The 16,532-nt window shown below is 37.6% G+C and overlaps 1 protein-coding gene across 11 annotated transcripts in view; it reads left to right on the forward strand.

Annotated features, from left to right (window-relative positions):
• Positions 1 to 16,532, forward strand: part of Pcdh15 (protocadherin related 15) — a 1,443,104-nt gene that overhangs the window by 778,071 nt on the left and 648,501 nt on the right. For all 11 annotated transcript variants that reach the window (XM_029482520.1, XM_021175219.2, XM_021175220.2 and 8 more), the window contains one exon: positions 5,178 to 5,296. In XM_029482520.1, the coding sequence (XP_029338380.1) occupies positions 5,206 to 5,296 (91 nt within the window). In that variant the 5' untranslated portion in view covers positions 5,178 to 5,205. The remainder of the gene's footprint in view (positions 1 to 5,177; positions 5,297 to 16,532) is intronic.

Raw genomic sequence — 16,532 nt, forward strand, 5'->3', positions numbered from 1 at the left:
GTGGCAGGACGAATGAGCCGGTAGCTCCACCCTTGAGCAGGCAGGTTCCAGGCTGGGGGGAAGGGAGGCCACAAGGGGGGAAGGCAGGGCTTCAGTGCCCAGGACAGACACACTCAAAATGCCCACTGCTCGGATTTGCAGGAAAGATTATGCCATAGCGCTCATGTAGGTGTTTGAACGATCCACTTGCTTTGGTTTGTGTATCTGAGGGTTCCTAAGAGGGAATAATATTTGAAGGTCCAAGAAGCCACTCAAACTGCTGCTAACTCTCTTTACCTTCAAGAACACAGGAAATATCCATATATGATCTATCTTCCTATCTATCCCCTATCATCTATTTATGATTGTCTTAGTTAGGGTTTTACTGCTGTGAACAGACACCATGACCAAGACAACTCTTATAAGGGCAGCATTTAATTTGAACTGGCTTATAGGTTCAGAGGTTCAATCCATTACCACTAAGACAGGAAATAGTAGCACCCAGGCAGGCATGGTGCAGGAGAAGCTGAGAGTTCTACATCTTCATCTGAAGGCTGCTAGCAGAATACAGGCTTCCAGGCAGCTAGGATGAGGGTCTTAAAGCCCACACCATAGTGACACACATACTCTAAAAGACCATACCTACTCAAACAGGGCTGCAGCTTATAATAGTGATATTCCCTCGGCCAAGCATATACAAACCATTGCAATGATCTATCTATCTATCTATCTATCTATCTATCTATCTATCTATCTATCTATGGTCTATCTATGATCTGTATTTCTGTCTATCTACCTATCTATGATCTATCTATGTTCTATCTATTGTCTACCATCTATCTACCTACCTATCTATCTACCTATCTATCACCTATCAGCTGTTTTCTTTTTCTTTCTTGTTTTCTTTCACTCTATCTCTATTTCTGTCTTTCCATCTCTTCCTCTTTACCCCATTCCTTCTGACTCTTTCTGTCTGTCTGTCTTCCCATTTTCTTCCATCATCTCCTCCCCATTTTTCTCCTGATATTTCCCAATTTCCAGACATTGACATATATAAATTATGTGAATTAAGAAAGTGGCATCACTGGGGCTAGAGTGATTTGCTCATCAGTATGGGATATTTGTTGATATTATACAAAATTGGGGTTCAGTTATTGAACTAACATGATGGCTCATAGTCATCCATAACTCCAGTTCCAGGAGATCTAATGCCTTCTTAAGATCTGTGAGCACCAGGAGCATGTGTGATGCACATACTGATTTATAGGTGAAACACACATACATATAAAATAAACAAAGGTAACATATTTTGAAGAAAAAAATGGAACTCATTATCTTTACATTTTCCTGTTTATTAGTTAAAGGCCCCAATTTTTTATTGCTGTATAACAGGACAAGAATCAGGATAAGAATATACAGGATAAGAATCTTTGGTAGGGTATCGGAGAAGGCATCTAGAAACTCCATATGGCCATTATTCAGTTCCACATTCATAACCAATTCATCTTTCTCAGTGTTACAATGTTCCCAGAATTTTCACATAATAAGAGCACTGCAATAGATACACAATTGACTGTTGTTAAGGGTACTGCTTGGTTTTAACCTATTCTTAATCTGTATTAGTTACAACAGGAGATTGTTTAGCCTGGGTATTTTAACACCACATGTGCCACTATGTTGCCACATATGAAAAACAACCAGGCAAACAAACCATGCACATCTATGACTTCAGTACAAAACATGGGAATTTTGAGCTAGTCAGTTCATGCTAAACAGGCCAGGACACTGCTATGTCTTCCAACTTTAGATACAATTGCATTTTGGTTTTTGTTAACTGAGTAGTCCTAAGAGAAGACTCATTATTTATCTTCAATTTGTGTATCTTAGTTCGGATAACCTTTCCAAGTAAAACTATCAAATCTACCTTGGCTTAATAACTTATTTTCAAGACAGCTCCTTTATCCTGAGGGTATGTACTAATAACATTAGTCCCCACACTAGGGTCTACTCTAAGGGCACACCTAGTACTTGTATTCATATATTCAGCCAATGAACACTAGGGAATGCTCAACCTTGTATCCAGTGAAAAACTAGGCTATTTTCCACTCTTATGTCACAACATTAGCTGAGACATGATAGCTTCTTTCCTTGGATTTAAGTAAACATGAAAAAATAAGATAACATCAGCATATATAATATGAATGTAAGTAAACTATGATCATTTGCATGCATTTTATATAGAAATACATAAAACAGTTATACTATACTTGAATGTGTTAAAACATTTATTATGAAATTATGAGAATGTTTCTACATTATGAGTATAGAGTATAAATGTATATATAAATATATGAGAAAGGAGAAAAATAAGGTCATCTAGGAAAAAAATGATTGCATGAAACTTTATTTCTTGAATGTTATAGAGAAAGGGATGGCCCACCCAGTCGTATTTAAGACAGGAAATAGTTTCCTGCAGTCATGAAAACACTACTGTTATTTCCCAATGGAACAAGTAGAGGACTCTTGAGTCAGTTTAGGAAATTCATATGGTGAGTGGTAAAATACAGGCACAGTGGAATGCTTCCTGTTTTCATGCTGGTAGTTGAGGTGGTATTGACAGGAGCTTTGATTTACCCTACCAGGTGGGTCTCAGGAATTTATCACTAGGAATACAGAATAGCAACATGGTCTTTTTATATTATTCTTTCTAGTCTGGATCAAACATCAGATGCCCTGGGCATTTGACTAGTCAACCATTGAAGGTCGATTTGCCACTACATTGTGGGGCTTCTATGTTTCTTCTTGAGAGTGCATGTGGGACAGCATCTCAGCATAGTGATAGCACAGTCCAGATTCGGTGTCTTAAGAAAACCATTGGTCCACTTCATAGTGATGAGGTTTAAAGAACAGTCAATATTTTCAAAAGTGTCTTTGTAGGATGCTACTTATGTATCTAGCTCTGCTTCTGTTGTCCTTCCTACCATTTGTACCCTTGAAGACAGCCTTGGTTAAAGGCTGGAGGTCATGGCTTTGGTTTGTACTCAAAAAGTAACAAATGAAGAGACTATTTTGCTTGTCATAAGACATGAACAGACTACACTTGAACTGTAGACACCTTGCAGAGAGCTTGCAGACAGGGCTGTTAGAAAACTTTTCCTCTTGTGGAATTTTCTCCTTCATATATCAATGCTTTGTGCAGCCTGATTTCATCTGTTAACAGGTAGCTAAGGGTAATGTGATACTGTAATTTTTTGACAATGCTGGCTCTTTCATTCCATGTCACTTATGACCTTTTAAATGTCATCTATGATAATTATGTCTGTGGAGTTCTATATTCATTTGGCTAATAAGTGCTATCATGAGAACTGAAAAATTATGGCATTTTTCATCATTGATATTGTCTATCTGATAGAAAACCAAGTGGTACCCAGTGCCCCCTCTGTAAGTTCTTGCTGGGTGAAGAGATTATGAGAATATGAAATTGTAGAGCAATACAAATCCTTTTTTTAAAAATTCTTTAGGGAAACACAATTGATGTAAAATTCACAACTGATGTGTTCTCTAGAGAACAATTATGTTAAGGCATTTTAACCCACGGGAAAAGATCAAACACCAAGCATGAAGCTTCCTCTCTTATCTGTGAGATTGAAAACATAATTGTGAAAGCTTCTATCCCCAGTATTTTGACAGGGTTTAAATGTGACTGCCAAAGTAACTATTAACTACACCAGAGGGTTGAGCATGCTAATTAAATTACCTCCTTAATAGAGAATAGACTGAAGTTATTCATAGCTCACTGTATGCCTTTTAAACTCTGGGCACACTTTGGACTTCTCAAGCATAGTAATATCTGGAAAGTGATCGAATGGAAAGAGTTGTACATAGAGGATCTGGCACGTGTTTGCTAGAGACACAGTCCTGCCTTGAAGGTAATGTTTAATATATCCTTGACTCCCTAATCAACATACAGGGATTTTACCATTAGAAGTTTGTTTTCTGCCATTCAAAAACCTCAAAGTGAGTGATAAAGTACTCTCTGTCTAAAACATCTGATCTGTTTCAGCTCATGTCATGGGTAAATTCACTAGTTGGCACAGTGTGGTACTAGCTATATATGGCCCCCTAGTTCTTGAGTCATAGACTTCCTTTAAAAGAACATGCTCACTATGTGGCTATAGAGAGTCAGATTTTCTCCATATGGGTATTGGGTTTAAAGGGTGGGTTGTAGCCTCCTTCTCGGTTGCTGGATGCTGAACACACTGAAGGCATTGTAGGTAGCTTGGGATTAAAACAAATAGAAATTGAATAAAGAATAATACAAGGGTAGAGATTCTGCATTTTCTTTATTCAGAAACAACCAGGTGTTCTCCTGAGCTTCTCTTCGTCCAGGCTGAGAGCAGTCTATCTTCTCTGTCCAGTATGCATGCTTTTAGTGTAATGTTTTCTGAAGTTTAAGAGATCCTGTAATAAGCTCATTCAAGGTCTCATATTGATGTGGATTATTTCTGGAATCATAACAAGACTGGTGGCTGGGATGATTTTAAAATGATGACCTGTAAGGTCATTCTCATCTTGAAAGCTTTTAAGTGAAGTGAAATAAAACAATATCATCCTCAAGAGCAACAAAGTCAGAGTTAACCAAGGAAGAGTGAAGTCATGTTGGCAGACTCAGGATCCAGAAGGGAAGCCAACTGTGTCTTTCTGACTTTGGATGAAATGTTGCTTTTTTTTATTATTAATATCACAGCAGTATCATCTCGCTGATTCATTAATTTTGAATTCTTTTTTATTCCCTTAAATTAGTTCAGTCCTAGAGTTGGAAACCAGGGCAATGGCCATGCTATGGAAGTACTCAGCTGCTGAGGTCATCGCTAGTCCCCCTCCCTATCCCCTCCCTTCCCCCCCACACACATTCACACTCACACATACACACATCATTAACAGCATTTTGTTTGTTTTCCTTGTAATGTTGTCATATTGGAAAGAGAAGCATTAAGGCCATTATCCTCCAACAGCATAGGAAGGCTACAGAGCACCAAGTGTTCTGTGTTAGCCATGAATGTTACTGAATAATGGATGGTGTGATGCAGGTAATTAACTATGAAGTTATTACAGCTTCTCTGTGCCCTGACAGTTTTGTTTTTCTAGAACTGATAATGAACATGTCAAATGTGCTTTCCTGCTTCCTGTTATTTCAGATCAGCCTCGAGTGAAATTTGACAGAAGATGTTCCTACAGTTTGCTGTCTGGAAGTGTTTACCCCATGGGATCCTCATTGCCTCTCTCTTGGTAGTCAGCTGGGGCCAGTATGACGATGGTAAGTCCGCCTTTACTCTGATCTCTGCAGTTAAACAAGGCCTCGATTTGTAGTTATTTTCAAAAGTTATGAACTCTTGGTAGTAACTCAAATGGATGAGCTTACAAAAGTGACCACAGATCCGTTTGATTCACTATAAAGACTATAGTATGTAGAGAATAGCACATAAAACCTCCATTTTACTACTGATTAAGAATGTGCTAAATTGCTTTGAAAAATATTAAGTGCTGCTAATGCCTTTGAGTGAACACAAAAAGTAGTCTCCAATAAAGCCAGCTGATGGACAGCACAGTCTCCCATGAGTCTCCAATAAAGCCAGCTGATGGACAGCACAGTCTCCCATGAGTCAAAAACCTGTAACAGGGACAATAGGAAAAGCTGTAAGTATCTTGAGGGCCAGGGCCACCACTACACATCGCTTTATTAGATTCCTCATGAATTTGTTTGGGAAGAGAAAATGTCAAACTCTTGGCAATTGACTTCTTAAGTCATTCCATAAAAGCAAATCAGTTTTCTTTAAAGGAAAATCACCTACAGTAACTTTCAGAAGATTTATTATGTTAGGTCTGCAGCGACCTAAATGGTAATTTGTTCCAGTTTTTCAGTGTGACAGTATGTTTTAAATACCACACAATAAAAATTAGGATATTTGTGTGAGATATACATATATATGGTGTATCTATGATACACACACTTATGTATTTATTATATGCACACATGTGTTTGTGAAATCAAAAATATGGACAAGTTCTTTTGTGGGAATATTCCCATCTAAAAATATATTTATGTCTTTAAATTGCTGTTGTTTTTATTCAATGTTTATTCTGCACCAAGGGAGCATAGACACTGTAGCAGCCTCTTCCCTCTTGACTTGTTATCGGGTTGGTCTCAGTAGTAGCACAAAGTGTGAAATTCTTTTGTACTCTGCTTAGCTAAACTGACATGCCTGAAGATAAATGAGTTAGTTTGATATTCTCCAAATGTGTTCGAGTTGTACACACATTAAGTTACCCTTGGTCCTCGGTATCTGCGGAGGTGAATATCTTTTGGGATGGCAGAACAATCCATAATGTTTATTCATAAAATCAGAAGATTTACCCTGGAGTGGTCCCGCTAATTAGCACTCTGTTTATGTCAAGTACATCTAAATTAAATGCTCACAGTTTTTCCTTTAGTGGGAAATTTAAATATCCGGGCCGAAAACATGAATTTTAAAAAGTAGTAATAAATAAACAGCTGCTTGGAATTTCAAAAATACAATTTGAGAGGCATTCAAGTCTATTGAAGGAACACATTTTAATTGAGCTCTGGGTAACAAAACAGTGTGCCCATATTTATTTCATAAAACATTCTATTCTTATTCATATTTAACAGTCATGTTGAGCAGGCAATACATTTCTCATGTAATACATTCACAAAATATGTACTTTTAGCAAGGTAATTTGTGTAATCAGATGAAGCCACCCATGTTGAAATCATAATGCTATCAGTGGATTTCATTCCTAAGCTCATTAGAGCTTTTACCCTTTTCTCAAAAGACTTGTTCAGCCTTTACTATAGGATTATGTGGCTACTATGGTTATTATGTAGTTAAATCCTTGAAGGGGGGTATAATATTGTACCTTTCTCTGATGGCCAATGCTAAGGCTAACCCTTAAAGGCTTCACGTTCGCTGTCTGCTCAGCCCCCAGTCTTCCCAGCTCACTCCCAGAGGTGAATGCATTGATTTTTGGATGAGGCCCACCTGGTAGTTCAATGAAGAATGTCGGTCCTTGAGCTCTGCAGTTGTTTGATAGGGTTTTGTAGAATGTGTGTGGCTGCACATGTGCCTCAGTATCCTCTCTGTGCTTATGCACCAGGAAAATTATCATCCAAGCTGTTCCTGCCAAGCTTCTGCTCCTATTCCTCACTCATTGGCACTTTGATTCTTCTGAATTATATATGCATAAAATGGATTTTTTCCTCAAATTTCCATGTGACATCATATATTACCTTTGTATGAAATCGGCAGTGAGTGTGTTATGGAGAACACACAGGACCACTTTACTGACCATGGAATACAGGTACACAGAAGTACTGTTTATCCAGGGTCTGTGTACAGATGCAAGGTTAAGGTGTGTGCAAGGCAAGAGTGACAGCCATAAAGAGTAAGAGAAAAAAAGTCAGATGCAAATATTACTTTTGCCATTGATTATTAACTGGTTAAATGAATGCCTTACAATAGCTGACTGCAGATTGATATACAGAACTTCAGAGAAAGTTGAAGGAGAGAGGTAATTTATCATCTCTTATTAATTAATTTATCATTTTTGTTAATTAATTAGTTGATAGACAAGTAAATAAATAATGAAAGATGATAAATTTTGGGGCTTAGAATTGTTTTATAATTCATATATATTTTCTTATCTAAGTATAAGGAAAAATGGAATAAAATAGGTACTACTTATTTAATAAGCATTTTTTCTAAATACAGTATTCAAGTATTCTTGAGATCCATAAATCCTTTTAAAATACATTAGCTATTTTTTTGTTTTGTTTTTGTTTGTTTGTTTGTTTGTTTTTCGAGACAGGGCTTCTCTGTGTAGCCCTGGCTGTCCTGGAACTCACTCTGTAGACCAGGCTGGCCTCAAACTCAGAAATCCGCCTGCCTCTGCCTCCCGAGTGCTGGGATTAAAGGCATGCTCCACTACCATCCTGCTACATTAGCTGTTTTTTAAGATTTTATTTTAATATTTATTTAAATATTGAGATCTTTAGATTATTTGAGAATTTCATACATATAAATGCATATTAAATATATGTATATTATTATATATTTTTTACCCAATTAATCCTCTTTCCTTCCCCTCTAAGTCCTGTCTTTTAGTTCTCAACTAAGTATCCTTGCACTAGAATTTTAGAATAAGCTCTCGTCTCCTCCCTTGATAAGCCTTTATTGTTTTGTTATGATTCAAGTGATCAAATAGTCTTACCAATGTCTACTTTAATTGTCCCTTGCCCAGTATTTTTTCCTTACTTCATATATTCTGGTTTTTGTTTGTTTGTTTGTTTGGTGGTTGGTTTTAAGTAAGCTGAGTCCACTTAATGCTATCTCTATATACCTAGGTATAGGACCATCTACTAGTGTATGGGTAACCTTATGGCAGCCACATCTCTGAAGAAAGTTGACTCTTTATCCCCAGAAGCCATCAATTGCCAATAGTCTCTCAACTAGAATTTGGGAGAATGTGAATAACATCTTCTGTACCATGAAAGCTCTCCAAAAGGATGAAGCTTCCACAATTGGTACCAACTTAACTTCATAAAATATCTCATCCTAACGATGGAATTAATATTAGATGCATTAAAAATCTATAGAATAGTTACTTAACAATGGTTACTTAATCTATGACATGATTTTATATCTAGGCAAGTATTAATAACACAAATGAGGTAAAGAATATTCTGTGAGGTTAAAGACTGTAAATTTACCTAACTAATGGAGCAAGTAGAAAATTGGAGAATACGATTAACTTTCAGCTTATGTTATATGATGAATGTCAGCTGACTGCTAGGCTTGGTTTTTCATCTATCTTCTAATGGTGAGGAATTGTGTGTGTCCTTCTACCTTCCATACAGAGCTTTAAAATGTGAAAACACATGGGTTTTCTGTTGTTGTTTCCTTGTTTCTATAACATTTTCCTAGGAAGCAAATTCGTGCACATAGCCTTTGCTTTTCTGTACTCTAACCTGGAATACTTCAGTGGCTTCAGAATACTGCAGTCACCAGCTCTCTTACTGTCAATATGCATAGGCTGGAGGACAGAGATAAAAATGGACAGAGTAGAAAATTAGTTTCTGATAAACAATAGAGTGCTTGCTATACTTAGGGCATACAAGCATCCACACATGCCACTCCTATGATTCTACAGAAGAGCCAGCCTGTTGCCAGTCTTTCAGGAATTCTCTCTGCTCGGTTGAGTCAGGACATAAAAAGTCTAGCTCAGCATTCTGTCTGTATGACATAATTAATAATGATTGACAATAGGATGCCATCTTTGTGGTTCTGAGATGAGAAAACTTGATATTATTGAATAATCACATCTTAGTCATATAAAAAGACAGAAATCATTTTTATTGTAATATAGATTGAATTAGAACAAAAAAAAAACCCTTTAATTGTGATCTTACTTGTCTTGGCATCATCTAAGACTCTAGTATCACATGCTAGCCTGACCCTTCTATATGGGTCTCTTTCAGCCAGTGCATATATCTTACCACCGCTTTACAAATCCTATTAAGCTCTACAATTTGGTTTTTCTCACAACTCTCGTGAAACTGCATTTTCTAAAGCCTCCAGTGGCTCCCATCTATGTTGGACGAATCCTGTAATTCTCTAGCATTTCAGTAAGAAGGGTTATTGATCTACTCTACCGATGACTTTATTGCTTTCAGAGGTTTTTTTGCATTGACCTTTTCAGGATGTCTGGCTATTAGCTTTCTGTACCATCTTCTCATAAATACTCTACCTGTACCTCCTGTTCAATTTGGAGATCATCCCAATCTTGTTTATAATTCTCTAAAGAGCCATAAATCATACTTAACAGCATGTATGTCTTATAATTGAATAAGGTCCTGTCCTTGGCAGTTATTTTCTCCCCTCTTACTTCTCTTACCCTGTGGGTCCACTATGTATGCTTTCAACTGTGCTCTACTCTGCCTGCTAGACTCTCTACAAAAACACATATTTAGCTAACACTTGCTTAAGTGTCAAACTCTGAGAAGCAAAATTAATGCATCCCATGTGATCTAGTAGACTAAGCATGAATAACACTTGATTTACATAATAATAGACGTGGGAATGATGTATATATTTTAGGGAAATAAACAAAACCTGTTGAAGAATTTGGAATTTGGTTAGTCACAGAGTGATGACATGTCTCTTAGAAATACTGTGAGTTCAAATGACATAAATAAAGTACCCTGAGTTCAAAGGGCATAATACATTATATGAGTTGTACTTTTAATGTTTAATGACTCATGTGAATGTGCATTATCAGTCCTAGGAGAGCAATAAAGGAGGTACTGTTTATAATATTCATTTATTTGTACTATTAATCAAGATTCGTAGTGGTAGATTGAAAAAACAAGCAGATGTTGCCATCTTCCCATGAAGTTAGTGCATTGATACAGGACAGAGGGAGAACCTATAGTCAGAAGACACAGTTATGGTACTACCAATATGACACAATAGCTTACACTGTAGCAAATTATTGGGGTGTGGTATGGCTGGCATTCTCTGAGGCCATCTCCTCTTTGACTTGCAGAAAGTCACCCTCTTTTACCTTTTCAACTGCCTATCCCTGAGTGTTATCATCTCTCTCTCTTTGCATCTTAATTTCTCTGTTGTAATCTATTTATAAGAACAACTGTTAAGTGGGATTAGGTTCCATTGTGAGAGTCTCTTCTTCAAAGGCTCAGTCTCCTGGGAATGGCATCCATTCTCAGGTGTGATAGTTTTAATTGGCATAGAGATACATCTTAAAAAAGACTTTTCAATAAGAAAAGATCCAAACTGAGGTAGCTTGTGGACATGTGGGGAGGGGTTTTGATTTTGTTAATTTATGTGTGAAGACACAGCCTTAAACTGAGGGCCACCATTTCCTGTTATAATGGGCTGTGCATATATATTTTGTGTATATATATTGTGTGTGTGTGTGTGTGTACTAAGCTATAGACATGTAGGCATTCATTTTTCTTTTCTTCTTCTGTTCTTGACCATGAATGTGATGTCACTAGCTGTTTCAGACCTGATTCCTTGACATCTTGGCAATGATGGACCTTAACAAGAAATTGTTCGCTAAAGTAAACCTGTTGGCCCTTAGCTTGGAATTTGTCAGGGTATTTTATTACAGCAATAGAAAGAAAACTGGGACACAGCACAATGGGGTAGAAGTAGATTTTGTAAGGTTTTAGCCAGAACTCTTGGTCTACACCCCCTTAACAATAAGAAAGAGGTGTTATAGCTGTCTATGCCTCAAGGCAGTGAGAAATTATTGTTATTTCGATAAAACAATCTCTGGGACTCTAGCTAGGGCATGATCACAGACAATAAAAACCAGAAGACAGAACATCTGAGACTTCTTAGATAAAAGAAGGGAAGTAGAGGTCCTGAGAAAAGCAGGCATGAGGAAGAGAGGGGGGTCTTTCTTTTCTTTAGGGCACTTTGGTAGGATAAGATAATGAAAGCATCATTTATAGAAATGCTCAGGAACTGCTCTTCCATTTCGCCCAACAGTCACTCTCCCTTTCTAGGGATTCTGAGTCCTGGGTCCTTTGGTGATTATCTCAGTTGAGCTTGGCATGAGTAGAGATGTGCAGAGTACAGATGTTCCTACTTTAATTGTGTATCCCTCCTCATATTTGTTGCTCAGTATGCTCTTTTGGAATAAATGCATAAAGAAAACTCCAGACCTTTGTAATATCTCACATAATAAGTAGTGTTCTTGGTAAAGATTCAATTTTCTCTGATGAACTATTGAAGCATGGAGCTACTTGCAAGGATGTTAGACTATCTGTGGGTAGTAAACTATGTGCAGGAATCATGTTTTACAGTTGGTATACTACACAAAGACCCTTTGCCATCCTCAGTTCTTCTCCCACAGAAGCAGCTAACAAGGCCATGTGTTGTAGTCAGACTGAACTTTCAGCAGATGGCCTCAGTCTGTCCTAGAATAATTGATTCACTGAGGAAAGGTTTTTCTCTTCCTTCACCTACTAACACCAATCTGTCTTATAGGATGCTATTCTTAGGAAGAGGCAAACAGGCACATACTTACCCCAAATAAGAAACTAGCAATAGAGCAAACAAGGAGACTACCAAAGTCCCACCTAGGTGAACCACTGAGTTTTTGGGGGGTACTTTGTGGAGTATAAGTGGGCTGTGCTTATCTGAGTGGGGATGCCTCAAAAGCAGAGGCATCACTGAAACTCCACTCTGGCTTAGACAACAGATCAATTTCCCTTCCATTCTCCCCTCCCACTCCCCCCACCAACTCCTCTTCTTTCCCTTCACAAAAGGGAGGGCCTCCCAGGGATATAGCATATCAAGTTGCTGTCAGAGTGATTATTTTAAAACCACGCTGCCTTTCCCTACCCTAAGTGGCCTGCTCTGTTCATCCTTTCCTTTTCTGCTCTCCTTCCTTTGCTAGGTCCACACCTTCTCAGATTTCATTGATGAGTCTCCCTATTCCTCCTCCTCCTTCCTTTTTTTAAAATCTACTGATTATTTCCCTTTCTTCTGTTCAGATACTCTATCATACCTCATTCCATTCTTAAACTTCTTGTATTTGTAATGACTAGTTTTTGCAATTTGCTATATTTACATCTCATACATGTTTAAATAATATTCTTGTATATCTTGAACATGTCATTTCTATCTGTTCATGAAGGTTCTAAAAACCACAAATCATGTCATTATTTATATGAAAGGAACACTCAAAAAAGAGAGAAAAGAGCACTCATTACAGTAGAAACTAGTTCTTTTTTTTAAAATTAGATATTTTCTTCATTTACATTTCAAATGCTATCCTGAAAGTCCCCTATACCCTCCCCCTGCCCTGCTCCCCAACCCACCTACTCCCACTTCCTGGCCCTGGCATTCCCCTGAACTGGGCAAAAGATACCTGATGTTTTGCTGTCTTATTTATTCTACATGATTATTGTGTAATAATTCACTCTTAGTTCACTTCTACATATTTAACAAGATATACACAGAGACTCTCAATTGCTTCTCCAGTGTATTACAAGTAGGAAGGGCATCAAACTAGGATTGAGTCTGTTGTCTCTGCCACAAGTAGAAGAGTCACAGCCCTAACTTATTCTATCATGATGAATTGTATGTTGATACCTGTATTAGCTACCTTCACATTGCTTTGATAAAATAGCCTGACAAAAAGTAACTTGGAGGAGAAAGGCTTTATTCTACCTCGCATTTCCTGAGGGCTAGAGTTCACCATGACAAGGATGGCATGGCAACCATAGGGCTTGGCAGTAGAAGCAGGAAGCCATCTGGAAACATTTTACCATCATGCAGGAAACAGAACTGTAAATGGGGGTATAATCGAACCCATGCTCTCCACTCCCAGTAAGTACTCATTCCAGTAAGCTTTCCCTCCTAAAGTTTCCATAACCTTCCAAAACGGTACCACCCACTCGGGATCAAAATGATTGAATTAATGAGTGAAAAGGGGATATTTCTTATTCAAACCTTTGTAACTAGTTCTTTGCTACTTTGTGGGTTGTTCTTCCTTCCACCATTCTACACTCCATCTCTTATACCTTTTCAATCCCCTAACACTGTATAAGAGAGAAAAAAGGATAGAGGATAATGTGGTTTGAATATGCTTGGCCCAGGGAGTGGCACTATTTGGAGGTGTGGCCTTGTTGGAGTAGGTGTGTCACTGTGGACATGGGCTTTAATATCCTAGTCCTAGCTGACTGGAAGCCAGTGTTCTGCTAGCAGCCTTCACATGAAGATGTAAAACTCTCAGCTCCTCCTGTACCAAACCTGTCTGGATGCTGCCATGATCCCACTTTAATGATAATGGCCTGAACCTTTGAACCTATAAGCCAGCCCTAATTATATGTTGTCCTTTATAAGATATGCATTGGTCATGGTGACTGTTCACAGCACCTAACTAAAACAGAGGAGAAAGAGGCAACATTATCATTAGATTACTTTATGTTGATTAGAGGCATTGAGTTCCTTGGGGCAAGTTAGATCTTTGCCATCAAGATTTCTAATTCTTTGTTATTTCTTCCTTGCACACAACTGTTTAACAAATTGTAACCAATAGTAACCAATGAACAACCCACCATCTCTTGGGAGTCTTACATTTATATACCTTCTAAAGAATCCACAGAATTCCAAAATTTATAAATTTGCAGAGACAATTTTCAGGTGGCAATTTCATGCCCCTGCTGGAGCACAAGGCAAATAATAGTTAACTGCTGTGGGCAATATGTGAAGCAGCACCATATCCCCCAAACTGGGATTAAAGCAAAAATATATTCTTGTAATATTTCTATCTTTTTAAAAGAAGCCAAAATCCCAAATTTGTCACAATAAACCACTATAATACCTGATAATAATTGATCATTTTTCCTCAATATTGCCATTGATGGCATACATAGAAAATTGATCTGTCTCCCTCTTTAAATTACAGCATGTTGTATAATGTTTGTTTTGATGTTTCCGTTTGAAAACCATGAACACAAAATTATCTGTTTTACTTGTCTTTCTTTCTGCGACTAACACAATAGTCTAATTGGCAGATAGCCATATATCTATGCATCATGTGAAAAGCAAATTGAGAAATTAAATACCTCTGTCACCAAAGAGTGGTAAATTGGTGGGTTTTAGCATAGCAACTGTAGATCAAACAGTTACAAACCATAATTATCAAAAGTTTAATGAATACAACATTCCTTAAAAGTAAAGTATTGACAAAACAGTCAATAGATGCACTTGAGTTGATATGTTACCCACATACACTGTGTGTGTTTGTTTAGAACTCTTTAGAAAAGTATGTGTAGTGCACATACATGCCATATTGGTTTTGTTTTCAGATTCAGTTTATATCTTCCCCCATGATGATGTGCATTCACAGACGTCTTCAAAGGCGATTTAAAGTGGGAGTTCATAGTTTCCACATATTTGTTTCCTGCCCCTGTGCTTTTCTCTAATCTTAGCCACTATTCTTGGTGTTTATTCATAATGTTGTAAGGTCTACTGAACTACTGGTTCCTGGGATCTGTGACCCAGTCAATGCTGCTGGCCCTCCCTCTCTCCTGCCCCTGAGGGCAGGAGGCCAGATGTTCAGTGATGACAGCAGGCAGTTTAATTTATTAAGTGTCTTTATTGTATAATCAAAACACTGATGAAAGCTTCCATGCTAGACTTAGAACATTGCTAATATAGTCATCAGTATTTTAAACTTTGCTTCCTGAGTCTGTTGGATACCCACAACACAATTCTGATATTTCAATAGGAGAATATAACAATAGACATGTTAGTAAAATGTTAGCCTCATCTTCTTCATTCATGTCCATAAGCATTTTGACTTATTATGTACATAGCAGCTTTTTAATAACTGAAGTTAACATTTTTTAGGGTTGTTTGTATAACTCAAACACCTTAGAACATCTTATTCTACTCACCCATTGTAAATACACACATATGTGTGATATACATAATTGTATAGTTATATACCACTTAAATTGTACAAGGTTTTGTAGATTTGTATAAATGCTTTAAGGGGCCATTTGGAGACTAGCAGTGTTATAGATGTGACAGATATAGGAGACAAGAATAGAGATAACATGTGCTCACGTGCGCGTATACACACACACACACACACACACACACACACAGACACCCTCAGGATGTTTGCTTTATACTGGAATGAGAGACAAAATAACCTATCATAAAAATGATATTATTTCCTACTATCTGAAGGTGATTCTATTAAAAGTAAGTCAGGTTAAATGGTAAGGAAGTGAGAGTAGGTAGGCCTTAGCCAGGAAATAATCAATGTGACCGTGCCTTGTAGGCAAAAATTAGAAGAGAGGAGGAGAAAGCACACAGGTTTCTGGTGACCGTGCTTCAAGGGTGGAGGAAGCCATCGAGAGAAGGTCCTGGAGGTGGGAGCATGCTCAGCATCTGTAAAGAACACAGGGGCAAGTGCACTATCCTGCTTGGAATAGTGATGGGAGAGACAAGGTCAGATGTGTGAGGAGGGAAGTTAGATCCAGTAGCTGTCTTATGACTAATTGAAGGGCTTTGTGCTCTCAGGTAAGAGTAAAGAAAGCTCTTGGTGTGGTGCAATCAGATGAATGAAACATTTTGACTCTTGTTTCAACCAAATACTTTTGCTGAGGAGCACTTATCAAGAACAGGGTGTACCATGAGAAATTTCTTTAAAATTTAAAAATATATATATATAAAATATATATATTGCCTGATTAAGTGTATGTGACACAGTTGAGAAAAATAAAATGGATGACTGTGGACCATCCAATCACATCTAGCCTGATCATTTGTGTATTGAACATAAGAGCAGTTCAGAAACTAAATTCATCCTATATTCAGATGTTGGAACTCGGTATCAAAAACATGCTAGTTTGCCTATAGGAAACTACTCAATTAATGCATCTGCTACCATGCTGACCCACATGGAACCCATAAGCTTCTAAG

Source organism: Mus caroli, chromosome 10 (genome assembly GCF_900094665.2).
Source record: "Mus caroli chromosome 10, CAROLI_EIJ_v1.1, whole genome shotgun sequence".
Classification (NCBI taxonomy): domain Eukaryota; kingdom Metazoa; phylum Chordata; class Mammalia; order Rodentia; family Muridae; genus Mus; species Mus caroli.